The following is a 27702-nucleotide window of genomic DNA, read 5'->3' on the forward strand; positions in this document are numbered from 1 at the left end:
GGGTTGCTTTCCAAGTATTACGTATTTCTGAGACCCTGAGAACTCCCGAATGACTAAAAGAACACATTCTCTCCGACACTGTCACAGAGACTTGGGAGTAAATCCTGCTCTTGCCACCGCCTTGGCCTGGTGCCATTTTGTGCCTCAGTTTCTCCTTCTGTGAAAGTGAGTCACTCAGTCGTGTCCGACTCTTTGCAACCCCATGGACTATACAGTCCATGGAATTCTCCAGGCCAGAATACTGGAGTGGGTAGCCGTTCCCTTCTCCAAGGGATCTTCCCAACCCAGGGATTGAACCCAGGTCTCCCGCATTGCAGGCAGATTCTTTACCAGCTGAGACACCAGGGAAGTGGAGGTAATAACAGCATCTACCTCCTAGGGCAGGAATAATTGAATAAGGTCTGCAAAGGGCTTACCTCCCTGCCTGCCTTCAATCCTTCATCCACCAACAAATATTTATTGAGAGCCTTCTGTGTGCCAGGCCCTGGACATACAGACATGAACAAAATCCAGACGCTGTGTACCCCCCCGACCCCAGCTCATATTCTATGGTTATTCCAACAGAAGGAGGCAGACAATGATCACACGTGCAAGTATACAATATTTTGAGTGGTGAGGTGAGCTTAGAAAGACAAAACAGGGATCCCTTGGGGGAGGAGATGGCAACCCACTCCAGTGTTCTTGCCTGGAGAATCCCATGGACAGAGGAGCCTGGTGGGCTACAGTCCATGGGGTCACAAAGAGTCGGACATGACTGAGCACACACACATAGTTGACTGTATCCAGCCGGTTGGTGGTGGTATGGAGCTCAACCCCACTGACATTAGACCCCAGCACTTCTGCTCCATGTGCTCATTTAGGCTCCATGTAATAATGTCTTTGCTTGTCTGCCTCGCCTATAAGACTGTGGGCTCCTTGAAGGAAGGAGTTTCAGAGTTCATCGTGAGTCCCAGGTGTGAGATATAACCTGGGTTGAGATGCTGTTACCCCATCCCAAGGGCCTTGGCACTCAGTAAATGTTGGCAGAACTGACCCCTGTCCCTAAAGCAAGGGCAGCTAGTCCTGTAAGCCCTAGACCCACAGGTTCTGTGTCAAGAGTGAAATCTGCTGTAAGCACTGAGGCCCAGAAGCAAAAGCAGCAAAGCCCACCACCTAATAGTCATCACAGGGCCAATGTGTACTAAGTCCCTACTGTGGGCCCAGCAGGTGTTAGACTTCACTTGGATTATCTGTTCTCTGGTTCTTAAGGGGAAAAAAGTGTGGTCCCCAGACCAGCAGCATCAGCGCCACCTAGGAACTTGTCAGAAATACGAATTTTCAGGCTCCGTCCAGACCTGCTGAATCAGACCCTCCAGTGATGGGGTCCAGTGATCATGAGCTTTAACAAGCGTTCCAGAGATCTTGATCCATGCTCAAACTTGGCCCCACTGATTTGATTTCACCCTCACAGTAATCTTAGGGAAGACGGGAGATTAACTCAACTGGTAAAGAAGCCACCTACAATGCAGAAGACCCCAGTTCAATTCCTGGGTTGGGAAGATCCACTGGAGAAGGGATAGGCTACCCACTTCAGTATTCTTGGGCTTCCCTGGTGGCTCAGAGGGTGAAGAATCCTCCCGCAATTCAGGAGACCTGGGTTCAATCTCTGGGTTGGGAAGATCCCCTGGAGAAGGGAATGGCTACCCACTCCAATATTATGGCCTGGAGAACTCCATGGACAGAGGAGCCTGGCAGGCTACAGTCCATGGGGTCACAAAGAGTCTGAAATGACTAAGTGACTTTCACTTTCACCAAAGAGGACAGTGGAGCTTAAGGAAGTCAAGTGACTTGTCTGAGGTCACACAGCTGGTACATGGCAGAGATGAGAGCGCGGTTAAGTCTCTCTGACTCCACAAGGGGGCGCTCTGACCCAACATACCTCCTAAGACATTTCCTCCATCAGCATCTGAGCCCTGACTCAGGACCTTCTCATTGGGGTCCAAGTGCTGGGTTGAGGGGCTCAGGAATAGGTGTCCCATCCCTCCTGGGAGCAGGTGTGGGAATAGGGGCAGCTGGGAAGGGCTGGAGGGAGTTCAGTCCTCCTGCTCCAGCAAACAGGGCCTTACCGTCCTTCCATAGGTCGGCCATAAACTTGTCAGAAGAGGCGTTGAGGAGGGACGTCACATTGTCATTCAGCGGGTCCATGTTCTTGGTCAGCCAGGCACTGGCATTGTAGTCCACCTGTCAAGGACGACCCCACCGGTCAGGTGCTCCTGCTTCGGTTATGAACTAAGGCAGGGCCCCAGACTTCTTCCCCCACTGCCCCAAATCTTCTGAAATCAGAGAGGAAACATGAGTGGCTACCATAATGGGAATCCACAAACACCAATAAAGGAACAGACAAATCAGAACTTTAAAGGGCCTCAGCCATGACCCACTGGGAAAGGCTCGTCTCTATCCCTGCCTTCTCCTAGTATGCTTCCTCTGGCAGCCTCCTCCTTAAGAGCCCAGCACGATGCCTGAGATTTCCCAAAGGTATGGAGCTTTGCTGGTGGCGAATACCCTCCCCTCACACTCAACATTCACCTCTCCTCCAGCAAAGGCTTGACAACAATCTGCTTTTAAATTAAATCTGGGACCTCTTTTTAATCTTACTATTTTGACTATGAAATGGAAGGAACTGATTGAATAGTTCTGGTGGGGTTTTACATTATATGGGTTGTTACATTGATGGGCAGGTCTGATCTTGCCAATAAAACTTTATTTACAAAAACAGGCCATGGGCCAGGTTTGGTACCTGGGCTGTAGTTCGCCAACCCCTGGTTTAGAGTATTGCCTTTTTCTATGATGTAGTGGATATACCGGGGAGTCAATAAATGTCTGCAAGCCAGACTGAGTTATGTCTTTTCTACATGATCCAGGACCCTCTGGAGCCATAGGGAAAGGTCCTGTATATTAAGAACTATAATATGATGATGACGGTGATGACAATGATGATGGAGGAGGGGGGAGGGGAAAAAAGGGGAAGAAGGAGGAGAAGGAAGAAAAGAAGACATCTCAGATTTCCCTGAGTGGCACAGGCTGGCAATGGCAAACCCAAGGCCATGATAAAGGAGATTCCTGTTGGACTCAAAAGTGGGTTTATTGGTCACCCCATTCCAGCTGGCCCTTCCTGTTGGGTTTAACTGGTAGCAGGAAGGATTTAGAGTCTATACAGGAAAGAACTGCCTGGCTACCATGAAAGTGAAAGTTGCTCAGTCCTGTCCGACTCTTTGCAACCCCATGGACTGTCCATGGAATTCTCTGGACCAGAATATTGGAGTGGGTAGCCTTTCCCTTCTCCAGGGAATCTTCCCAACCCAGGGATTGAACCCAGGTCTCCCACATTGCAGGCAGATTCTTTACCAGCTGAGCCACAAGGGTAGCCTGGCTACCATAGTTGGAGCATATTAGTGGCCTCTCTAATATACATCTCATATATGTCTATAATATACAACATATATATTAGCCTTTTATAGCATATATACTCTCTATTTTTAATATACAGGTATCATACATACATTAGCCCATTATATGTTATATCTCTAAATCTTGTCCCTTACTGATGCTTACACAAATCATGTATAAGGCTTGGTTGGGGTCTGACTTACACCAGAGGCCTCTGGGTCCCGCCACTCCTAAGCTGCTCTTACTTGGAACATCCTGCTTGGGTCCCCTGAGATGAAGAGGCCCCTGGGACATTCGCCTGGTACCTTTCCAGCGTAGTGGATGATAGAGAATTCAGTTTTGTCCTTGAGCTGCTTGGGCTTCTGAAACTTGGGGTGGCTGCCCTGCTCTGTGCACAGCTTCTCCACAAAAGATTTGTCTGTGGCTTTGGGGAACCAGCACTCCTCGTCCAGCAGGGCCAACACACCTGGAGGGTTGTTCTGTGGAAGACAAGCAGATCATAGCAAGGGTGCCCGAGCCTCAGGCTGGCCACCCAAACATATGCATAGGCTCCATTACCATATCTCCTTACATATAAGGTGGACTTACATGCTCCATCTCCACCCTCTCAATCTATCCTCCAAGTATTCTGTGCCCAATGGACCAGCACTAGGGATGCAAGCGCCGGGAAGCATACACAACATCACAAAGATTTCACACTTCTAGTAATAAATTGTGTTCCTTTACAAATAAATTCACCTAAGGGTTCCTTTGAGTAAAGTGCTTCCCTATGGCTGAGACAGTTTAAACTAAGGTGTCAGGAGCACCATCAAATCTGCACACGCTATTTGCTCTGCTGGAATGTTCTTTACTTTTTGGACTCAGATCAGAGAAGCCTTTCCTGGCTATTCTGTTCAAAGCAGGCATCCCTAAAGCACTCTCTGCTTTGCCCTTATCAGGAGTTTCAGTTGCTTCTCTTGTTTGTCTAGTTTCATTGTCTGCTCCTCCAGGAGGGCAGGGACTGCGTCCATCTGGTTCACTGTTACATCTCAGCCCCTAAAGAGAGGGCCCAGCATACAGCTGTTTAGTCGCTAAGTTGTGTCCAACTCTTTTGCACCCCATGGACTGTAGCCTGCCAGGCTCCTCGGTCTATGGGATTTCCCAGGCAAGGACACTGGAGCTGGCTGCCATTTCCTTCTCCAGGGGATCTTCCTGACCCAGGGATCAAACCTGCATCTCCTGCATTGGCAGGTGGATTCTTTACAGCTGAGCATATAGTAGGTCATTCAATAATGTAGGTCAATCAATGGTCATTCATTAATGATCTCTTGTGCACCTACTACGTGCATGGTTCCAGGAGTTCAGGATGGGTCAGTGAACAAAAGCAAGATCCTTGCTTTTGGGAATGAATGACTGGAGAGAGGAGGGGAGGGATGGGCACGGTGGGGAAGGGAAGAAAGGGGAGGGATAAAAAGAAGCAACAGCTTTGATAGGAAAATGTGGGCTAAAGGACACGGTAACTTAGTTCACGAAGATTCAGTTCACAGCCTTTCAGGACTTGGGGAAGCTGTGCCTGAGTGGAGACAGCACAGGGTCTGCGTGCCAGCCCCACGTGTGTGATGTGGGGCCTCACCGGCCGCTCGATGAGCTCAATGCAGGGCTGCAGGTCCAGCCCGAAGTCGATGAAGTTCCACTCGATGCCCTCGCGCTGGTACTCCTCCTGCTCCAGGATGAACATGGTGTGGTTGAAGAGCTGCTGCAGCTTCTCGTTGGTGTAGTTGATACACAGCTGCTCGAACGAGTTCACCTGAGCAACAATACCGGGGAGACCCGTGAGCATCATGGTCCACGTTAGAGGACTCGGGGCCCAGAGGAGCTCTGTGCTAGAGAGACCCTACACCGGACACCCTTTCCACGAGCCTGCCCTGCCATTTCAGCACCCAGAGAGGGCTGCAGGCTGCCCGGGGCTCATGAGGGCTGGTAAGAGTTACTTATTCCCATGTCACGTGGTTTTAAGAATGCTGATCTCCATCTGCACAATGATTTATAGATAGAATAACCATGTAAGGTATTTCAACACCCCAATTTATTTTTTGGCCATACCCCATAGTTCCCCAACCAGGGATTGAACCTGTCCCCTGCAGTAGAAGTGCAGAGTTTTAACCCCTGGACTGCCAGGGAAGTCCCTCATTATCCCCATATTACAGATGTGGAAACTGAGGCTCAAAGAGGGAGATATGTTTTGGAATATCTGTTTTGGGCATATTCTCTTTCACTGAGAACTTCCCTCCAACTCATGGGAGTGGGATTTAGTAGCCATTTTGTACTCTTTGAAGTACTGCTGCTGCTGCTGCTAAGTCGCTTCAGTCGTGTCCGACTCTGTGCGACCCCATAGACAGCAGCCCACCAGGCTCCCCTGTCCCTGGGATTCTCCAGGCAAGAACACTGGAGTGGGTATGAAGTACTGAAAGACCCTAAAAAGAGTGCTTGGCTCTGAGATGACCATGTGACCCAACTCAGGTAAGATTCAATGACACTCAATTCCAAGATGTGGGATGGAACTATGGAAAGAACTGGAACTGGTTGGAACTAAGAGGCAGTCTGGATCGATGGCAGCCACATTGCCACCATGAGGGGAGAGCCTGCTTGAGAATGAAGCCAAAGTGGAGGATAGCGGAGAGAGGGAGATGGCAGGAGTTCAGGTCCTGCCTGTTGGATCCAGCTGCACCTCTGGCCTCAGTTTACAAACCAGTACATTCCCCACTGGATTTCTGTCTCTAAAACCCTCAAAGATTTAACCTTCATGAGACAGCTTCCCACCCTGTAGTACTTCCCACCCTATAGTAGCTGCCTGCCTTTCTCCAAATATAATGAATTTCTCTAAGTGGAAGCTAATTTCCAGAGAACCGGGACTATGTCTATTGCAATCCTGCCAAGTTGTACCTCAAAGATCTCAAACCCAGCGATGTCCAGGATCCCCAGGAACGAAGCCCCTTGCCGGTGGGTCTTGTCCAGGGCTTTGTTCACACGGGTAAGTATCCAGCGGAAAAGGCGCTCATAAGTGGCCTTGGCCAAAGCTTCTACGGCAAAGTCTGCCTGCAGAGGGTAAGGGGACAGGGTTACTCTCAATGGGCTGCGTTTTTACAAGAGCCTGACTGGTGGTCCTGGATTTTTATACTCCCTTTATCTACAATTACTCCTTAAAAGATAAACAAAGAAAAGGAAAGTATACCATCTCTACAACTGGCAATAAGGGACAGAGTGGTTAGACCTAAGGAATGGCGATGTGGCTAAGTAGTCACTTTCTGCCAGAGGGACCTGGAACAGAGTGGAGCCTGCTCCCCCCCAGGGTCACTTAGAGGCAGTCAGTCCTGCCTCTAGAAAGGGTCCAGAGACATTTCCAAAGGTTAAGTCAGCCCTCATACCTTCAACTAAGAGATCAAGATGAGGTCAGGAGTGAGAGACTCTGATGTTCTTGCTCAGCCAGGGTTGTACCCTCAGAACCTGACACAGGACTTTGATTATTCCAGTACTGGATATACAGGGGATAAAAAAAATGGATGGATGGATGGGTGGGTGGATGGAAAAGTCCTTCCCTGAAAGCCACCAGGAAGTTTAGGTCTTTTGAGCATGAGCCACCCATTGTCCTTGTTGGGCACGTACAGTTAATGGTATACTTTCCTTCATCACAAATTGGCTTTGCTGCATGGTTGATTAACAGACCCAAGTTTGGTTAGGTAACAGATGCATGAATGGGTGGGTGGATGGATGGATGGGTGAATAGATGGGTGGGTGGATGGGTGGATGGATGGATGGATGGGTGGGAGGGTGGATGGATGGGTGGATGGATGGAAGAAGGGTGGATGGATGGATGGACGGATGGGTGGGTGGGTAGATGGGTTGATGGGTGGGTGGATGGATGGAAGGGTGGATGGGTGGATGGATGGAAGGGTGGATGGATGGATGGAAGGGTGGATGGGTGGATGGAAGGGTGGATGGGTGGATGGAAGGGTGGATGGGTGGATGGAAGGGTGGATGGATGGATGGAAGGGCGGATGGAAGGGTGAATGGATGGATGGAAGGGTGGATGGATGGAAGGGTAGATGGATGGATAGAAGGGTAGATGGATGGAAGAGTCTTCAAGAATAAATGGCAAATGCATCACTTACCTGTTCTTTTGTTTGAGCCTTCTGTACCACATCCCGCCCGACTTTGATACGTGGGGTCAAGATGGATCTGGTGAAATCTGTCACATTAATTCCCATGAGGTGGCAAACTTTCTGAGCCGCTGGATGGAGGGAAGAAGCATATTAAGTGCATCACAAAAGTGAAGGCTTGGAAAAGAAGGCATATTGCATGTGATATCTGTGATCTGTGGGTACGCTGTTTTTTTCTCGATGACATGGAACATGACAGTGACCACAGCATGAAAGAGCCCTAAAAACTGCTGTCGTTAGTGGCCTCACCCCGAGCGTCTTACCCAGAGGCAGTGATGGGGCTGGGATGGAGGTGTGCCCCAACTGGGGGCTTCGGGCCAGAGCCAGGTTCAGCTCCTCGCTCTCTTCCCACTTCTTAGCCATGTGCTTTTTTGGAAATGCTACTTAACTTCCCAAACTCTAGCTTGCAGAAATGGTCAGCTATTTGGTATGTTGTTTGATTGTCAATGGGATTAAATGAGGTAGGTATATACCTGACATATAGTTAAATTCAATAAGCATTTGTTCTGCCATTCCAAGATATATGTGGCAATATATGCAGAGAGAAAAATATTGGAAACAACTTAAATGTTTGTTCACAAGGGAGCAAACAAATATATCACAGTATTTTTGTAAGTATTTTTTCTCTAGAAAAAAAGTTGCAAGATGATGTCTATAGTGTGATATCATCCATGTAAATAAAAAAACACACTCACAAAACACCACTGTATATTGTTCAGATATATGTGTGTGAGGGTATAAACATAAGACCAGAAGGGTATCTGGTAAAGTACAATTGTGCTTGTCAGGAGGTTCAGGGAGAAGAACGGGACCCGGCTGGGAGAATAAGAGACGTCAGTCTTGTCTATACTGTGTCTCGTTTCATTCTAAAGATAAAGAAGTATTCAAAAATAGTCACAAGTGTCTATTCTGAATGGTGGACATGTGGGCTCTCGTATTCATGTAGTTCTGCATTTAAAAAGGTTTTCTCAAAAAAAAAAAATCCAACGTTAGCTGCTTCCTAAATGTGAGGACTAGAGACACACAACGGTCTGGAATGGTGTGAGGTGGACGATAGATTGTGTAGTTTTAGGATTTTTCCCCCACCATCTTTTTGCAAAGGTGCTCTTTTCATTTCTGTTTCCCTGAGGGTCTCTCCTCAGAACTTGCCATTTTGGGGAGTGTAAGACATAAGACACAACTGGCAGTTCAAAAGGGAGCTTGGAAAAGCAAGAGACAGGGGTGTTGAGGCCACAGGTGAGCAAGCTGGGAACCTGAGTTATCCTTCTGGATCAGCCACCAACAAGCATGGTGGTATCCAGGCCATCTTTTTGAAACACAAAACACTGTTTATTCGCAGGCTGGGCTGTCAGATTAAGGAAAAACTTACAGGACACCCAGTGAAACTTGAATTTCGGATATGCAATGAAGAATTTTTAGTATAATTATGTCCCCAGTATTGCCTAGGACATACTTACAATCAGAAGTGTTTATCTGAAATTCAAATTCCATTGGGCATTCTGTGTTTTATCTGACAACCCCACTTCAGGGAAACATGAGGTCTGTCTCCCCAACAAGACCATACACGGCATAAGAAATGGGGTGGTGATTTGGGAGAATGGCATTGAAACATGTATAATATCATATATGAAACGAGTTGCCAGTCCAGGTTCGATGCACGATACTGGATGCTTGGGGCTGGTGCACTGGGACGACCCAGAGGGATGGTACGGGGAGGGAGGAGGGAGGAGGGTTCAGGATGGGGAACGCGTGTATACCTGTGGTGGATTCACGTTGATATTTGGCAAAACCAATACAATATTGTAAAGTTAAAAAATAAAATAAAATAATAATAATTAAAAAAGGAAATTAAAAAAAAAAAGAAATGGGGCGGTTCCTTCTCATTTCTCACTGTATCCCACTGCCCGGCATTTAGCAGGTGTTCAAAAATACTCGTTTAACAAAATAAATGAGTGTGGGGTTTTAGAAGAGATACTCCCTAAGGGTCCTATCTCATCCAAAACCTAGTTTTCCCCCCAACACTCTGACTGGAGAACTTCCCACGTAGGATCTTCAGCAGTGAAAAGTTTGAAAAAAGGATCAAGTGATAGAAACCCAGTCTGGTTCTTATTAACACCCCAGATATCCTCAGCCAGAAATATAACCAAGACAATGTGACCTTTCCTCCTGTCACCAAAGTCATCAGTTATCACAAAAAAAGCAGCAGGCACCTGTGTTATCCGGCATGGAAGCCTGGTCTGTGTTTCTTTCCTTCTTGAAGACAATATTTCCAAGTTGCAGGACAGATGACACCACCCTCAATATGGCTGGAGTGAGGAGAGAAGACCAGATAAGACAGGAATGCCAACATCAAGATCCAGAGTCTGTAAGTCACTGAGGACCTGGAGCCAGCCTACAGCTTTCCCCGAGAGAGACTCCTTTCTGAGCCTTTGCCTAGTCTTGTTCAGTCACTAACTTGTGTCTAACTGGAAAAAGCCAAACCACCCAATTCCGTGCTAAGAGGAGAGAAGACCAGCTAGGGTGGAACCAAATATTTTTGGATTGTTGCTAAAAAGCTTGCACTACAATAGAATTATGTGCAGGAGGGCATGGCAATCTATAGCCTGTGAACCAATCCAGCTCATTACCTGCCCTTGAAAATAAAGTTTTATTGGAACCCAGCCAAACTAATTCACTTACATGCTGTCTATAGCTGTTTGCAGACTAAATGGCAGAATTCAACAGTTGCCATGGAAATCGTATGGCCTGCCTGGTAAGGCTGAAATATTTACTATCTGGCCCTTCGATACATCAAGGAGATTGAATGATTAGCAATTACAAACAAACAAACAAAAAATCCTGCTGTATCTCACAAACATGAATGCTGAAGGAAGGCCTCCAGATGCAAACAAGAACATATCACATAAATCCATTTAACAGGCACATCTATGCCGCTGGAAGTCAGGACGGTGGTTATCCTTGGCTGGGGAAGCTACGAGAAGAGGCATGAGGAGTTTCACGGGGGCTGGTGGTGTTTGCGTTCTCTTAGTTAAAATAGGCACCAGTTATGCAAGGGTGTTCGGTGTGTAAAAATTCATCAACTATATACACTTACACACAATCTTCTAAATGTAAATCTTATGTCAATAAACTGTATCTAAAGAGAAAACAGAACCCTGTGCTTCTTAGCACGCTCTGGCTGGGTGTGTGAACGTTCATGCTGGGATGAAGAAGGGGGAGTCTTTTCCACTGGTTGTCGAGGCATCTCCAGACAAAACACTGTGTTGCCAGACCCTGGGAACCCTTCTGACGCCAGACTCAGTCCATGCCGCTGTCAAAATGGTTTCTGAGCCTGAAATCCTCCCAAGACCACAAGTTCCTGGAGCACAGGGGGCTGTCCTATCTTCTTTATATTCCCCTAATCTTCTGCAGCAGAGAAGGCAATGGCACCCCACTCCAGTACTCTTGCCTGGAAAATCCCATGGATGGAGAAGTCTGGTAGGCTGCAGTCCATGGGGTCGCTAAGGGTCGGACATGACTGAGCGACTTCACTTTCACTTTTCACTTTCATGCATTGGAGAAGGAAATGGCAACCTACTCCAGTGTTCTTGCCTGGAGAATCCCAGGGGCAGGGGGGCCTGGTGGGCTGACGTCTATGGGGTCACACAGAGTCGGACACGACTGAAGTGACTTAGCAGCAGCAGCAGCAACCTTCTCCAGGGTCCAGACACATATGAGGGAGGGAGGGTAGATGGATGGATGGAAAATGAAGTGATGGATGGATGGATGGAAGGAAGATGGATGATGGATGGATCAATGAATAGATAGATAATGGATGGATGGATCAATTAATGGATTGATGAATATAGATAGATGGAGGATGGGGAGATGGATGGATGGACAGATGGATGGACGATGAAGAGATGGATAGATGGATGGATGGATGAAGAATTGATCAATGCAAATACTTGGCTTTAGATGACCTGAGGTGCAGATCACCCAGGATTTCCAAGAAGAAATCACTGTTTCAAGAACAAAACATAGAGATTGCAGTCTACTCTGATTCCTCAGGCCAAATTAGGGATGACAATCTTTTTGTGGGGCGGGTTTTGGAACCTTTTGGGCTTCCCTGATAGCTCAGTTGGTAAAGAATCCGCCTGCAATGTGGGAGACCCCAGTTTGATTCCTGGGTTGGGAAGATCCTCTGGAGAAGGGATAGGCTACCTACTCCAGTATTCTTGGACTTCCTTTGTAGCTCAGCTGGTAAAGAATCCACCTGCAATGCGGGAGACCTGGGTTCTATCCTTGGGTTGGGAGGATCCCCTGGAGAAGGGAACAGCTACCTACTCCAGTATTCTGACGTGGAGAATCCCATGGACTGTATAGTCCATGGGGTCACAATAAAGCTTTACTACAACTGTCCTCAGACGTTAGGGACCCTGGCCCAGCTCAGGAGGAGAAAGGCCTAGACCACCCACCCATATGCTCCCGCTCACCACTGGAGAAATTTCCTCTCAAGTGAACAAAGTTTCTGTCAAAAGGAAGCAGCTGAGGCAGTTTCTTTAATAACATCTAGGAAGGGGCTCGGTAAACCATCAGGTGCAATACTCACAGTTCTTAAACTGAAAGTCTAAATGAGGGATTGCTGAAATGCCTGCATTGTAAGTAGTGAAACCCAGGATTTCTCAGCACTAGTGAATTTTGGGCCCAGATTGTTGATTGTGGGGGGTGTTTAGCTGCATCCTTGCTGTCTAACCACTAGATGTCAGTACTGCTGTTTCTGTGTTCAGTCGCTAAGTCATGTCCGACTCTGCGACCCCACGGACTGCAGCATGACAGGCTTCTCGGTCCTTCACTATCTCCCAGACTTGGCTCAAATTCTGTCCATTGAGTTGGTAACGCTATCTAGCCATCTCAGACTCTGTCAGTAGTGCGACCCTTTCCCAAGTTACGACAACCAAAAATGTCTCCAGACATTGCCAGTTGTCCCCTGGGTGCCACCCTCCCCAACCCTGGTTGAGAACCCCTGGTCTAAATGAGAAAAGCAGATCGATGGGGACTGCAGGGATGCATGGGGACCCTGTATGAAAGGCGACACCCGAGACTCCAATCATGGCCACAGGGAGGCAAACCCAGAGCTGCCAGGCTTCTGCTTTTTCCAAAGATGATGGCGAAACCCAGATTTTCATGTGAAATCTACCCAAGTTTAAAATTAACAACTTGGAGACTTCCCTAGTGGTTCATAGGTTAAGAATCCACCTCGCAATGCGAAGGATTTGGGTTCGATCCCTGGTTGGGGAGCTAAGATCTAACATGACACAGGGCAACTAAGCCTGTGCACCACGACTAGAGAGCTGGCATGCTGTGACCAAGAGCCTACGTGTTGCAACTAAGACCCAACACAGCCAAGTAAATGAATAATAAATTTAAAAATAAATAAATAATAAAATTAACAACTCTAACGTGGAGGTCAATCTCTTCTGTGGGCTCTGGTGCTGCCAGTTTGCACTCTTGTGTAGATAACACAGTCACAGAAATGACAAAAGAGCAGTCACCACTCCCAGGTCAAAAGAGCTGGTGTGTGACAAAGCAGCAAAGCGGGCAGGGCTGCCCAGATGGTACGGGTGGCGAGGCTGGGGTCCGGGGCAGTGGCTGAAAGCATGTACTCTAGTGTTAGGATGTCCTGAGTTCAAATCCTAGCTTCATCTTGCAGAGCCTCAGTTTCCCCATCTGCAAAATGGAGAGAGTAACAGAAGTACCTGCTTCATGAAATTTATATCAGGAGAGATGCTGCAAGCCATAGGCCTGGCCCAGTGGGTACTAAACAGCAGGTGACTGGTGGCCATCAAAGAAGTGACCAGCCAGAACCTGCAAATGTGACCTTACATGAAAAAAGATCCCTGCAGAGGCAATTAAATGAAATCACCTTAGATTAAACTCTGTGTGTGTGTGTGTGTGTGTGTGTGTGTGTGTGTGCATGTGTGTGTGTGTGCGCGCATGCTCAGACATGTCCCCTTCTCTGCAACCCCATGGACTGTAGCCCATCAGGCTCTTCTGTCCATGGGATTCTCCAGGCAAGAATTCTGGAGTGGGTTGCCATTTCTCCCTCCAGGGGATTGTCCCGACCCAGGGATCAAACTTGAATCTCCTGTGTCTCCTGCATTGGCAGCTGGATTCTTTACCATCAGCACCACCTGAGAAGTCCCTAGATTAAACTGGTGGGCCTTAAATGCAGGAGACCTGAGTCCAATCCCTGGAGAAGGGGATGGCAACCCACTCCAATATTCTTGCCTGGGAAATCCCATGGACAGAGGAGCCTGGAAGGTTATAGTCTATGGGGTCACAAAGAGTTGGAAATGACTGAGAGACTAACACTAAATTAAACTGGTGCTAAATCCAACCACAAGTGAGCTGATAACAGACAGAAGTCACACAGAGCAGAAGAAGCATGAAGAAGAAGGCAGATTGGGGTGATGCGTCTACAAGCCAAGGACTGCTGGCAGCCACAGAAGACAGATGACTGACCTGGGATGGATTCTCCCTCAGAACCCCTGGAAGGAACCACCCCTGGCCACACCTTGGTTTCAGACTCCTGGCCTCTAGAACCATGAGAGAATAAATTCCTGCTGTTTTAAGCCACCAAGCAGGGGTCACTTGTTACAACAATTACAGGAGACTAATATGCCACCCTTACTACTGAGAAGCAGGAAACAGGTTTCTCAACATGTAACAGATGCACCACCTGTACACAGTATGTACAGAGGGTGACCCACCCACCAAAGCAGGAGATGTTAAGAGACACGGGTTCGATCCCTGGGTTGGGAATACCCCTTGGAGTAGGAAATGGCATCCTACTCCAGTATCCTTGCCTGAGAAATCCCATGGACCAAGGAGCCTGGCAGGCTGCAGTCCATGGAGTTGCAAAGAGTCAGACATGACTGAAGCAACTTAGAGCGCAGGAAACTTTTAAAACATTTCAATAGTTAGGGACTTCTACTAATTTATTTGAAATAGTATAACCAGGACATACACTTGGTGATTTTACAGAAACTGTTGTTTAGGACAAAGTCCAGAGTGGATGGAACTGTGGAAATCTACTTTCTGTATAAAAATATTCATTCAATGGTGATATAGGTGGAACCCAGAAGCAGCATCAACTGTGAATGACTGACATCTGAAAATGGACCTAGATAGCCTCAGGGAGGATCTGAGGGCAGAAACGCTGGAGTTAGCTGCTGGGAGTTCACACCCTGGCTGTGTTATTAGCAGCTGTGTGACTTGGAGTCAGGTATTAGCCTCTCTGGGCCCCCACTTTGCCATCTGAAGGCCCATAAAAACACCTACTTCATAGGACTGTCATGAGGGTTAAATGCATAGTACCTAAACCCAGGGATTTCCCTGGTAGCTCAGCTGGTAAAGAATTTGCCTGCAATGCGGGAGACCTGGGTTCGATCCCTGGGTTGGGAAGATCCCCTGGAGGAGGGCATGGCAACCCACTCCAGTATTCTTGCCTGGAGAATCCCCATGGACAGAGGAGCCTGGCGGGCTACAGTCCTTGGGATTGCAAAGAGTTGGACACGACTGAGCGGCTACCACAGCACAGCACACAGCACCTAAACCCAGACAGTGCTCAATAAGCAGCAGTTGCTATGATGTCATCATGATTACGATGGTCTTACACTGCTGCCAGCTCTCTGTGCAACCTGGGGCAAGTTCTTCTCTCTTGCTAAGGTCCAGGAGCCAGAGGAGACTGGTCACCTGGGCCCTCACGCAGCTCCAGGGCTCAGCTCCCCATTTTCCTTTGACCTTTTTGGGGAGAGTTGGGAGCAGCCCTAGATTTATAATCAGGGTTGGAATACACAATGGCCTAAGTCCATGCCCCACGGGTATCAGTCAGTTGTCCACTCTCATCTTTTTAAAAAATATTTATCTATTTTAATTCATTTACTTCTTTGGCTGTACTGGGTCTTAGTTGCAGAATGCAGGATCTTCAATCTTCATTTCAGCATGCTGGATTTTTTTTTAGTCATGGCATGAAGGATCTTTAGCTGAGGCATGCAGAACCAGCATGCAAACTCTTAGCTGTGGCATGTGGGAACTAGTTCCTTGACGGGGGATCAAACTCCGTTCCCCTGCATTGAGAGCATGGAGTCTTAGCCACTGAACCACCAGAGTAGGCCCTGAACACCCTCATCTTTTCCTTTTTAATTTTTAAATTATATGTATATATTTTTTATTATTTATTTTGGCTGTCCGGGTCTGAGCTGTGGCACACAGGGTCTTCAATCTTTGTTGCAGCATGCGGGATCTTTAGTTGTGGTAAGCAAACTCTTAGTTGCAGCCTGTGGCTTTAGTTCCTGGACCAGGGATCGAACCCTGGCCCCCGGCACGGGGAGCATGGAGTCTTAGCCCCTGGACCACCAGGGAAGTCCTCACCCTCATCTTACTGCTTGCTCTCTATAGGCATACCAGGGCTTCCCAGGTGACTCTAGAGGTAAAGAACCCGCCTGCCAATGCAGGCAGGTGGAGACATACGTCTCCTACACTGGGACTGTGGAACTCTACCCTTTGTGTAAAAATATTCAATCAGTGATGATATAGATGAAACTTGAAGCGGCATCAATTGTAAATGACTGACACTGGAAATGGATCTAGACAGTCTCTGGGAGGATCCGGGGGCACGGGCTCTGGAGTTAGATGCTGGGAGTTCACACAGCTGCTAATAACCCAGCCAGGACATGAACTCCCAGCCGCTAACTCCAGCACCCCCGCCCAGAGATCCTCCCAGAGACTGTCTAGATCTGTTTCCAGGTGTCAGTCATTCACCGTTGATGCCGCCTCAGGTTTCACCTGTATCATTACTGACTGAATATTTTTATGCAGAGTGGAGATTTCCACAGTCCCATTGTAGGAGATGTACGAGACGTGGGTTTGATCCCTGGGTCGGGAAGATTCCCTGGAGAAGGAAATGGCAACCCACTCTAGTATTCTTGCCTGGAGAATCCCATGGACAGAGGAGCCTGGCGGGCTACAGTGCATGGGGTCTCAAGAGCCACACGGGACTGAAGTGACTTAGTGTGCACACAGCATGCTGCAGACATACCATCTGCTCTATTATTTATTTATTTGCTTTCACGTGACTAGGTAGGTTTTCTGCCTGTGTGCTGTCGTGTCCCAGGCTTTTGTGACCCCATGGACTGTAGCCCGCCAGGCTCCTCTGTCCATGGAATTCTCCAGATAAGAATACTGGAGTGGGTTGCCATTTCCTTCTCCAGTGCTCTGATACTCAGCACTTTCCTTTACAATCTCACTTCTCTCTCCTATGATTTACTTTATCTTAAGTGAAAAAAATCAGCTTTTCTTGCCATAAATAGATGACCACGATTAAAATAAATACATGGAAAATAAATCATACTATCAAATGCTAGCAAGAGGCTGGGATCTGCCCAGGGTGCACAACTTGGGGTCTGCTCTCCAAGGTTAAAAGGGTGATGAGCAAGTGCCAGGGAGGGGATGAAGACCGCGTAGATGCCAAACTGCTCCTCTCTGTGAAAGTCATCAGACGGACAGAAAAGGACTAGAGAAGGGACCACCACCTCATGGTGGGTTTCTGCATCACTTACCATCTAAAAAATGACTCCACATTGTAGAACATTCTGGGTTCCTTCTAACCTTGGTTTCCATACCTTGGTTCTGACATAGACTTTTTTTTTAATTTATAGAACAAAACCCACCTTCCCACATACAAAAACAGAGCACAGCACATCATAAAGTGGGGTTTGGAATTCCATGAGACCCAAGAATGAGTCCCAGCCCATCGGTGCCTTGCTGTGTGTCTCTTCCGTGTGTCTCTTTGCTTCTCTGTGCCTCAGTTTCATCATCTGCAAGCTGCAGTAACACCAGTCATCTCCTAGGGTTGTCGCAACATTAAATAATGTGCATGAAGCACTTAGCAGGCGGTTTTGTCCCCTGATGTCTTCACTTTAAATATATTAGAAGCATTTCCGCATAAGGTAATGTCTGAAAGGACCCATTGTTCTCTTTCATAAGGTCAAACAATAACTGAATAAATCTTCTATCAGTTAATATTTTAGTTTGTTCCAGTTTTTTATTATGTACACAAAACTGAACATTCTGGTATATTTTTGGTATGTTTTTTAAAAGGGGAAGTTTACCAAATACCTGGCCCCAAACAAGTACTTAGTCAACAGCTGCATTTTTCTAAAAGCAAAGATTAGAAGTAAAATTAACTCATGTTCCAAATAAAATGAATCATTCTTGGAGAGCCGATGTCATTCAGGAAGGGATGCTGTAAGCACTGGATTCTGAAGTGGGATCCCAGCCAAAAGCCACAAAGGCCCACCATCTGTTATCTGACTCATGGAATCTTCTTTTTTTCAGCCCTAAGTTATCTCTGGAGGAGCTGCCTGTCCTGCAAAATGCAGTTGCCCTGCATTTTGGCAACTGTAGCCCTCATTCTGGGGCTTCAAAGAAGGTGCGAACATGGCAAGAAAGGGAAAATTTCCACAATCTTGTCCTGGTGTTTCCCAAAGAGATTAATCTTAAATATTAAGGCATATCTAATTCAGAAGGAAACGTGTTTCTCACACAGTATGGAAACCAGGAATGTCTCTATGAGCTTTCCTAGCCTGAGGACCAAACGTGTTTCTTGGTCATTAGTACGATGATATTGATCAATACTGACCCATCGCCAGAACTGCCTTTCCAGGAAGAACCCAAGTACACCCAATGCTGCAATTACTTCCCCTCCCCTCCACCTACCTATTCTTGATGAGGCCAATAACCTCTCTACCTCCAGCTTCAAGAATGGAATAGAGACCATAACAAAGAGATGTAATAGAGCTTTCTACAGCCCTGGCTCATTGTGAGTAGTTCAGGATTATGCATGTCAACCTGGGCAATGAGACTTCATTAAGGGACTCAGGCAAGGAATCCACTCTGCTCATCTCTCCTGGACATAAACCCAATGGATGTAAGGGCTGCAGCCGCAACAGCCATTTTGTTGCCCAGAAACTATCACCTACTTAAAGACAAGGTTACTGAGATACCAAGTTCCAAAGACATTCTTAGAGTCCCAGGAATTTGCTGTTCATGAAGCCAGTATCCCTGAATTTTCAAGATACATGAATGAATCATTTTACTTTTTGCTTAAGCCAATTTGGTCAGCTGTGGCCAAAAGAGGCCTAACGTAGCCACTTTTCTAAGACAGCAAAAAGCCACCTAAAGTAATACTAATTTTCCTTCTTTTCCTTTTTTTTTTTTTTTTTGAGTGGGGAATTCAGAGAGCAGAAATCTGTCCCGACCAAAGAAAAGTCCCTAACTTATTCCAGTGGTACTGAGGCAGGAAAGGCAGGGCTGGGCCCAAGGATGGTCTCCTCATACACAGACATCAGGTGGAAGGCAAAGCCACCTCCCTGTTTTGCACTTAATCAGGCCATGATTCATGGAGGAATGGCATTAGCACAGAAACTCTGTAACTATGAGCAAGAAACTCTGACCAAGAAAACCGAGGAGGAAATGCAGTGAAAGTGCAGGGGTTGCCAGTGACCCTATATGACCTTCCATGTGTGGAGCCTGACTAGCAAAGGAAAACTTAAGGGAATACAGCTCTTAGAGTCGTGTACAGTGGCTTCAAGAGACAAATGCTCAAGACCAGGGACTGATGCTATGGATGCAATCCAGGCCACACTTCTACCTTTCCCTCAATGAATATCCCACCCTCAATCAAAAAGACCCACCTATTTAAAGGGCTAAAAATAAAAGGGGGATCAAAAAAACCCCTGAAGGGCACCCCTCATTTGCAAGGACACCTACACTCTGTGTTGAGTGTGTAACTTTCGATTCTGCCCTAAATAAACTGCTTCGCTGCTCCCTTTGCTCCTCAGCCTCAGTGTGTGTGTGTGTGTGTGTGTGTTCATTTCTTTTTTTCCTTAGTACCTCATGTTTTTTGCCCAAATTCTTTTGGACAAGTTGAACAAGAGCCTGGACTTTTGATAAAGCATTTTTGGGGTCAGTACCCAGAGCAGGAACCCAGAGCGGGTCTCCTGGCCAGCACCCTCCCCAAGGTGAAAAGACTTACACAGCTGCTCCTCCTCAGTGAACCCCATGATGGCCATGGCCTCCACGGTTTCATTGAACATCTCATCATCCTGGGCGGCCGGGATGGGCACAAAGCCATTGGAGAGGAATGTGTAGTTGTTGAAGCCTTCCAAAAGCAAGTCATCTAAAAGGAGAGGAAGATGGGGGGGTGGTCAGGAAAGACACTTCCACTTTGAACAGGAGACAGGGACCTGATAAAGGGTCTGGTCCATCATAATTTCTTTCCCTTTCTCGAGACTTGGACAGTTGAAAGCTTCTCTCTGTTTCACTGCATAGAAGTGATCACTAGCCATCACCCGCCTCATACAGTGGTGAAGCTCGTGCACTGCCCCAGGGTGCCTGGCAACTGAAATCCAGCCTTGGCCCCACTTCCTTAGCCAGGACGGTGGCATCTACTCAGAGGAAGGGACATCTTTAGCTCAGTCTCCCAAAGGCATCTTGCCTTTAGGAACAAAGCTGTCCGAAAAGTTAGATTAATATTTATTCATCCATTTATTAAACTTTTATAAAAATTAAACATGCACACAGATTTTAAATATCAGTGACTGAGCTACAGATATGAAGCTGGTACTAACAGCCTGAGAAATGCAACTTGCAGCTTCTCGTCATCACTGGTAGGATAGAATTTGACAGGAACCTCACGAGCATCCCAAGGAAGGAGAAAGGCACCCTTGTTTTGCAACCTTCATCAGCATTTGTTCCTGAATCACCCCAGTGTTCCTTCTCTAATAATCAAATAATTCTCTAGCCATATATGATTTTACCATATCTTTTTGGATATCTAGTTAGCACTGTGATTTTTGTTCTACATATGTTGTGTAATAGTTGATTCTGTCCTATCCTTATAAAACACATTAAACTTAGCAAAAACTTTATGAGAAAAAAAAATCAATTGCTATCAAAAGGTTTATAATAAAAACACCATTGCTTGTCCCATCCTTTATCCAACTCCTACCTATAGTAGTTACCTACAGTAAGTGCTTTTTATCTCTTTTAACTGTTTTTTTTCCTGGTAGTTATCACTATTTCTCTGTATAATAGGCTTACTATATATTATACTTATATATCATATTAATGACTACTCAGGATATGGGTTAGATACTGCCCATTCACTTCCTGCTATGATAGAAAAAGATTTAGTGCTCTTACATCCTCTCTCTTCTCAAACTATTTCTAGCAACAATGCATGCTAGGTTACTTCAGTCATGTCCAGCTCTTTACGACCCCATGGACTGTAGCCCTCCAAGCTTCTCTGTCCATGGGCTTCTCCATCAAAGAATACTGGAGTGGGTTGCTATTTCCTGCTCCAGGGGATCTTCCTGACCCAGGGATTGAATCCATGTCTCTTATGTTTCCTGCATGGGCAGGCGAGTTCTTTACCACTATTGCCACTAGGAAGCCCCTGTAATAACAGATAAGGCTTATATCAGGGGTCGGCATATCTGGTCTGCTGGTTGTCTTTATAAATAAAGTTTTATTGAAACACAGGCACCCCCATTTCCTTGTCTATTGTCTATGGCTGCTTTCATGCTACAATGGCATCCAGAGTTGAGTAGCTGCAATAAAAACCATGCGATTCTCAAAACCTATATGGACTACTTGGCCCTTTAGTAAAAACATTTGCCAACTCTCTGTTTATGACACTTATTAAATATTGTTCTCTATAAAGCTGTATTCTGTAGTTACATTCCTTTGTTGTTATTCATCCCTTTCTCCCTCAAATTTATAATTTACTCTCTTTTTTCTTACACCATTTGCATTTATGACAAACTCCAATATATCAAGTGTCCTCTTCCAGATCAATCGTTAATTAGGCTGGATTTGATTATACTTTTGGAGGGAATTCAGCAAGATGCTTTACTTTTTAAGCAAAGGGCTTTCATGGGTCAAGTCACTTGGAAGCTACTTGATAAAGTCGAGGTTAAATTGACCCAAGATGCCAGTTAACTCTAGCCTTTGGATTAACTGAAATGCTTGATTAAAGTCACAAGGATCTGAGTCTTTGCCAAGATTTCATTATCCAGACTGAGGATATCTTTAAAAATATTCAATTCTCTCTAAAACCCTAACCTCTTCCCAAACCTATCATCAAGTATACAAGTGGTTCCTAGGAATTTTAGTTAGCCTTATCCCTGCTGGATTTCTGGAAGACTGGAGGCAGAGCACAAAACTTGAACCCGTTTCCAAACAACCAGACTGTTGACTTTGGTGGCACAGAGACAGAAGAAAAATATAAACATTTCTCTCTGGGCCACCCCACAGCATCTGTGCTGCAGCAGCTGGTTTACCTGTTTGCCACTGTGTAACATCCATTCCACCCCCCACTTTCATCCAAAATTGCTCCAGATGCCAAGTATCAAGATCAACTCATGGACGCTGCTCCCTCTAGTGGTGGAACGTTACAATACACCTCATCACAGCAAAGGTACCAGTCCACGCATACTTCTGGTAATTTTCTAAGCAAAATAACTAACCCCAGGTCACAGAAATGATGGGAAGCAAAACGTGTACTATTCTCCTAAAATTTAGGGTTTAAACTTATTACTATAATGTAGAGCATACTATGTACCTATATTGACAGGTATATTCTTTTCAGAATTTTATATATTCTTTTAAGTTAGTAAAGATTAATTCTTCTGCATGCCTAGAACATATTATATACTTTCCTACTGGAGTCTGGCATACAGTATAGTGTTTCTATGTGAAAAATGTTTTTCCTACAACAGAGAGCAGCAAACTACAGCACAGTGCGTATTCCTATTTTTGTAAGTAAAATTCTACTGTAATACAGCTATGCCCACTGGTTTAGCACTGCCTATGGCTGCTTCTGCATTTACAAAGGCAGAGCTCAGTGGCTGTGACAAAAACCATGTGGCCTACAGAGCCTAAGAGATTTACCATCTGGCTCGTTATAGAAAAATATAGTTGACCCCACCCTACAAAAAGGCCACTTCAAAGTTACTTTCAAAACAGGTATAATGAAAAGTGCTTGGAGCCACTACAAAATTCCTTATGAAATCAGAATGCATCTCAAATACCTGCAAGTTTTACAAACTTGCAAATATGGCAACTATCTCTTAAAAATTATTTACTTAATTTACTTTTGGCTGTACTGGGTCTTTGCTGCTGTGTGTGGGCTTTCTCTAGTTGCGGGAGTGGGGGCTTCTCTTTGTTGTAATGCTCCAGCTTCTCACTGTGGTGGCTTCTCTTGTTATGGAGCACTGGTTTAGGTGCTCCACGACATAGGGGATCTTCCCAGATGAGGGAACGAACCTGTGCCCCCTGCTGGCAGGCAGATTCTTATCCACTGCGCCACCAGGCAAGTACCTAGCAATTGTCTTTCTCCCCTCCTAGAAGACACAGATTGCGTCTATTTGGACTTGATGTCATCCAGTCTATTTATTAATTATTTAATGCCTAACTGAAACTGACATCTGCTATGCCACATAGTAGATGCTCAGTAAATGCACATGACTGACAGAAGATGAGGAGATGCTGCCCAGAGATGTGTAACTCTTTCCCTGGCGGGATCTCAGATTCTGTTTTAATAGCTATCAATTAATCCTGGAAAATGACGGAAGGGAGGGCTGAGGTCTCCCAGCACATGTCCTTGCTCATCACTTACTTCGCATCTTCTCCTTGGCTCCAGCAATCAGATAGTAAAAGATGTGGAAGGTCCTCTCGTCTCTGGCTTGGCGAATCGCACGTGACTTTTCCAGCAGATCTGGTTTGGGAGGAGTTAAGAATTCTAGAAATGCTGTGCTGGAGAAGACTTTTGAGAATCCCTTGGACAGCAAGGAGATCAAACCAGTCAATCTCAAAGGAAATCAACCCTGAATATTCATTGGAAGGACAGATGCTGAAGCTGGAGCTCCCATACTTTGGCCACCTGATGTGAACAGTTGATTCATTGGAAAATACCCTGTTATTGGGAAAGATTGAGGGCAGGAGAAGAAGGGGGCAACAGAGCATGAGATGGTTAGATGGCACCACCATCTAATTCAATGGACATGAGTTTGAGCAAGCTCCAGGAGATAGTGAAGGACAGGGGAGCTTGGAGTGCTACAGTCTAGAGGGTGACAAAGAGTTGGATATGACTGAGCTACTGATCAACAACAACACAGAATTAATTCCAGGGTTACCACATGTGCTTCTCCTGCAGGGAGATGACCTTCCTCCCCAAGCTCTGGCACATCAACTGCTGGAGGGGAAATCTCCAGAATCCGGGAGAAGCTCCCTGGAGAGTTTTGAGGACTCTGATTGCTGAGGCAGATCAAGCCATCGGTCCACATGAGCTGACCTTCCAGTTTTGGCTCATAGATTCAAAATGAGACTGCTAGGTGCTGCTGGCTGGCCCCAGTGCCAAAGAGAAGTGAGGGGAACAAAGCGGGTTAAAAAAGTATAAAAAGACAGGAGTCAAGAGACTCCAGGATGGAAGACTTCTGGCAGGGGCATGAAATGAGACATTTCCCCAACAACCATCAACAACTTCTCTTCTGTAGAGTGAACTGTCTTTAGATATTACAGAGTAAAAATAATTACACCCTCTATGGTCTGTTAATCCCTGTGCTAAATGTTGACATGCATTTTCTCATTCGCTTTTCTTTCTTGGAATATAATTGCTTTACATTATGGAGTTAGTTTCTGCTATACAATGAAGTGAATCAGCTATCAGTTCAGTTCAGTCGCTCAGTCATGTCCGACTCTTTGCAACCCCATGAATCAGCAATAAGTATACATACATCCCTTGTCTCTTGGATCTACCTCCCACCCACCTCAGTTCTTCACGGAGCACGGAGCTGAGCTCCCTGTGTTTTACAGCAGGTTCCCATTAGCTACCTATTTCACACGTGGTGGTGTGTATACGTCAATCCCAGTCTCCCACTTCGTCCCACCCTCTCTCTCCCCCCGCTGTGTCCACATGTCCATTCTTTATGTCTGCATCTCTATTCCTGCCCTGGTTCATCCGTACCATTTTTCCATTGTCTCATTTAAACCTCACAAACTATCCTAGGAACTAAGAGTGAATATTGTTGGCATTTTCAATCTAGGGGAAACCGAGGCCCAGGGAAGCTCGGGGAAGGCTCATTTCATTTCCCAGGAGGACACAGTTAGGAAGCAGCGAAGCCAAGTGTTTGCAGTGGCCGAAACTACCTCAGCCGACGGTCTGGGCTTCAGAGACCTGGGTGCCAGCTCTGGCTGGCTGAGTGACCTTGACTCAGCTGACTAGCAACTGAGCCTCAGGATGTTGTAAACACACCCACTGATTAATCTAAGGAGAGCCGTTCTGCTGTTGGGGGAGGGATGGAGACCATGGGGGCATGGGGATGGTGGGAGCCACATGGGGGGCTGGGCTGTCATATCAGGTGGATTTCCCACACATTAAGAACCAGGTTCTATTTGACAAAATCTGCCAAGATGCTAACCACCGAAGAATGAATAATCATTTCTTCTCTGTGTCCCCAAATCCACTGGTTTAGACCGTGTCCTCCCTGCTCTGTTATGTCAGGTCATGGGCACTAATTTCTCCTCTCTGCTGCTGTTGCTAAGTCACTTCAGTCATGTCCGACCCTGTGCGACCCCATAGACGGCAGCCCACCAGGCTCCCCTGTCCCTGGGATTCTCCAGGCAAGAACACTGGAGTGGGTTGCCATTTCCTTCTCCAATGCAGGAAAGTGAAAAGTGAAAGTGAAGTTGCTCAGTCGTGTCTGACTCTAGTGACCCCATGGACTGCAGCCCACTAGGCTCCTCTGCCCATGGGATTTTCCAGGCAATTTCTCCTCTCAAGGCCTCTTAATTGTGGGCTTTCTTGGTGGCTCAGATGGTTAAGAATCTGCTTGCAATGCAGGAGGACCAGGGTTCAATCCCTGGGTTGGGAAGATCCCCGGAAGAAGGGAGTGGCTAGGGCCACAAACTCATCTGTAATTCCCAAATCCAGAAACTTCAGAAAACTGAACTCAGCTGGTGGCCATACCTGTTCTGAGCCTACATAAGGCTCTTCATGGTCTCTTTATCCCCCCCTGGAGACTAGTATATGTTCTGCTGTATCTCATTTAGTCCTGGCCCAACTCTGGGGAGGTGGGGACGGTGCACGGTCAGGTGACCCCAGCCATACCCTGAGCCCCCACTGGGATGCATGAGTGGGCACTGGTGGGCTGGTGGAATTCTGATTCCTTAGATTTACAGAAACAGCTTTCGGTTTGCTTTGCCAGAAGCAGGCTGTTCCTCTGGGAAAGTTCTCTTTCCACTGACATCCTATTTGTGGGCTGGAGCTGCTCTGTTCCTAAGAAGGACAAGGGGTCTGGGCTTGGCCTTGAACCCTGGCTCGTTAAGGATGAAGTGAAGTGTTTGTGGATGAGTGGGTTGTTATTTCCTTCTCCAGGGGATCTTTCCGACCCAGAAATCAAACCCAGTTCTCTTGCATTGCAGGCAAAATTCTTCGCCATCTGAGCCACCAAGGAAGCTCTAGCCAATACTTAACTAGCCCTTATTCTGTCATGATTCTAAAAGCTTTAGTGTGTTAGCTGCTCAGTCTTGTCCAACTCTTTTGCAACCCCATGGACTGTAGCCCGCCAGGCTCCTCTGTGCATGGGATTCTCCAGGCAAGAAGACTGGAGTGCGTTGCCATTCCCTTCTCCAGGAGATCTTCCTGACCCAGGGATCAAACCTATGTCTCCTGCCTTGCAGGTGGATTCTTTACCATTGAGCCACCAGGGAAGTCCTCTAAAAGCATTACATGAATCAGTTCACTTGAGGCAGGTATTATTAGCATCCCCATTTCACTGATGAGGCACAGAGAAGTTGAGTAACTAGCGCAAGATCACTCAACTAGGGAGAGATCCACCCAGAATCAAATACAGGCTTCTTGAGGTCCCCAAACCAAGGGACCACCACACTACAAGGCTTGTTCTTAAGCGAAAACAACCAGGGAAGAGTTGTTCTGGATGGCACCCAAGTGCTGGAGAGAGAGATGGCTCTTGTGCCTTTCAGGTCCCCTGGGGCTCTGGGCAGGAGGTGGGTGGTGCCAGGGATGGGGATCCCAGGTGGCCCAGGCTCAGCAAAGGATACACGTCTCAATGTTGGCTCCCACGATGTAACCCGTGACATCGAAGTTGATGCGGATGAATTTGCCCTGCCAACAGGAAAACACAGTTCACAGTGGGGTCCCCAGCCTCATCCCTCAACCCCATGCTGCAGGAAAGTAGGGGGAGAGAAGTAAGGGAGCATTCAGAGGGGCACCCACAAATCAGTATGGTCCCCCTCATTAATGGAATTCAGATACAATCTTTCCTATAAATTTCTTCATGAAATTATCTTTCTGAGTCTCCTATGGAGGTCCCACTTCTTCTGTACAACAAAATGGTTATTGTCTAAGTATCATCAACCACCCAAGTTCAGGGTTCCCCTGACCCCATTAGGCTCAAGTGAGAAAGGAGAGGGGCCCATGAAGCCTGGGAAAGCCGGTGTGGGAAGTTCTGTCTCACTGACTATTAGCCTTTGTGAAGGCTGGAACCACATCTGAATTGTTTGCTGTGATTCTGAGTCCAGTTCAAGGTCTGGTATACAGTAGGTACTAATAAAAATGATCCAAATAAATGAAGAGAGAGAATGATGTATGTAAAAATGCCTGTATGGATGTATACAGCAAGTGCTTAACAAATGTGTTGAAACTTGCATGTTCTTGGTATACAGTTGGTGCTCAATGCATGTTTTGCTGAATAAATGAATGAGTATTGTATACAAGTGTCTAGCACTTGTATATTAGGTGCTCAATGCTCAGTAAATGTTTACTGAATGAATTATGAATGTCAAATTCTAACAGGGAGCCGAGTATACAGCAGGCGCTCCATGAATATTTGTTGCATGAATAGTGAATGAATGAATGAGGGAGTGAGTGGCTGGAACACCCAAAGGGTGGTAAGTTTAAGACAGGACTGGAGTCACAGAGCGAAATGCAACACACACCTCCATCCCTTAAGCC

The 27702-nt window shown here is 46.5% G+C and overlaps 1 protein-coding gene across 2 annotated transcripts in view; it reads right to left on the reverse strand.

Moving 5' to 3' along the window:
- MYH11 (myosin heavy chain 11) overlaps window positions 1-27702 on the reverse strand; it is a 128244-nt gene that overhangs the window by 36122 nt on the left and 64420 nt on the right. For both annotated transcript variants that reach the window (XM_055562727.1, XM_055562728.1), the window contains exons 7-15: window positions 26790-26853; window positions 23347-23445; window positions 19702-19845; window positions 9833-9928; window positions 7575-7693; window positions 6349-6501; window positions 5039-5212; window positions 3732-3905; window positions 2106-2220 (exon numbers count right to left, since the gene is read on the reverse strand). In XM_055562727.1, the coding sequence (XP_055418702.1) occupies window positions 2106-2220; window positions 3732-3905; window positions 5039-5212; window positions 6349-6501; window positions 7575-7693; window positions 9833-9928; window positions 19702-19845; window positions 23347-23445; window positions 26790-26853 (1138 nt within the window). The remainder of the gene's footprint in view (window positions 1-2105; window positions 2221-3731; window positions 3906-5038; window positions 5213-6348; window positions 6502-7574; window positions 7694-9832; window positions 9929-19701; window positions 19846-23346; window positions 23446-26789; window positions 26854-27702) is intronic.

Source organism: Bubalus kerabau, chromosome 23 (assembly GCF_029407905.1).
Source record: "Bubalus kerabau isolate K-KA32 ecotype Philippines breed swamp buffalo chromosome 23, PCC_UOA_SB_1v2, whole genome shotgun sequence".
NCBI lineage: Eukaryota > Metazoa > Chordata > Mammalia > Artiodactyla > Bovidae > Bubalus > Bubalus kerabau.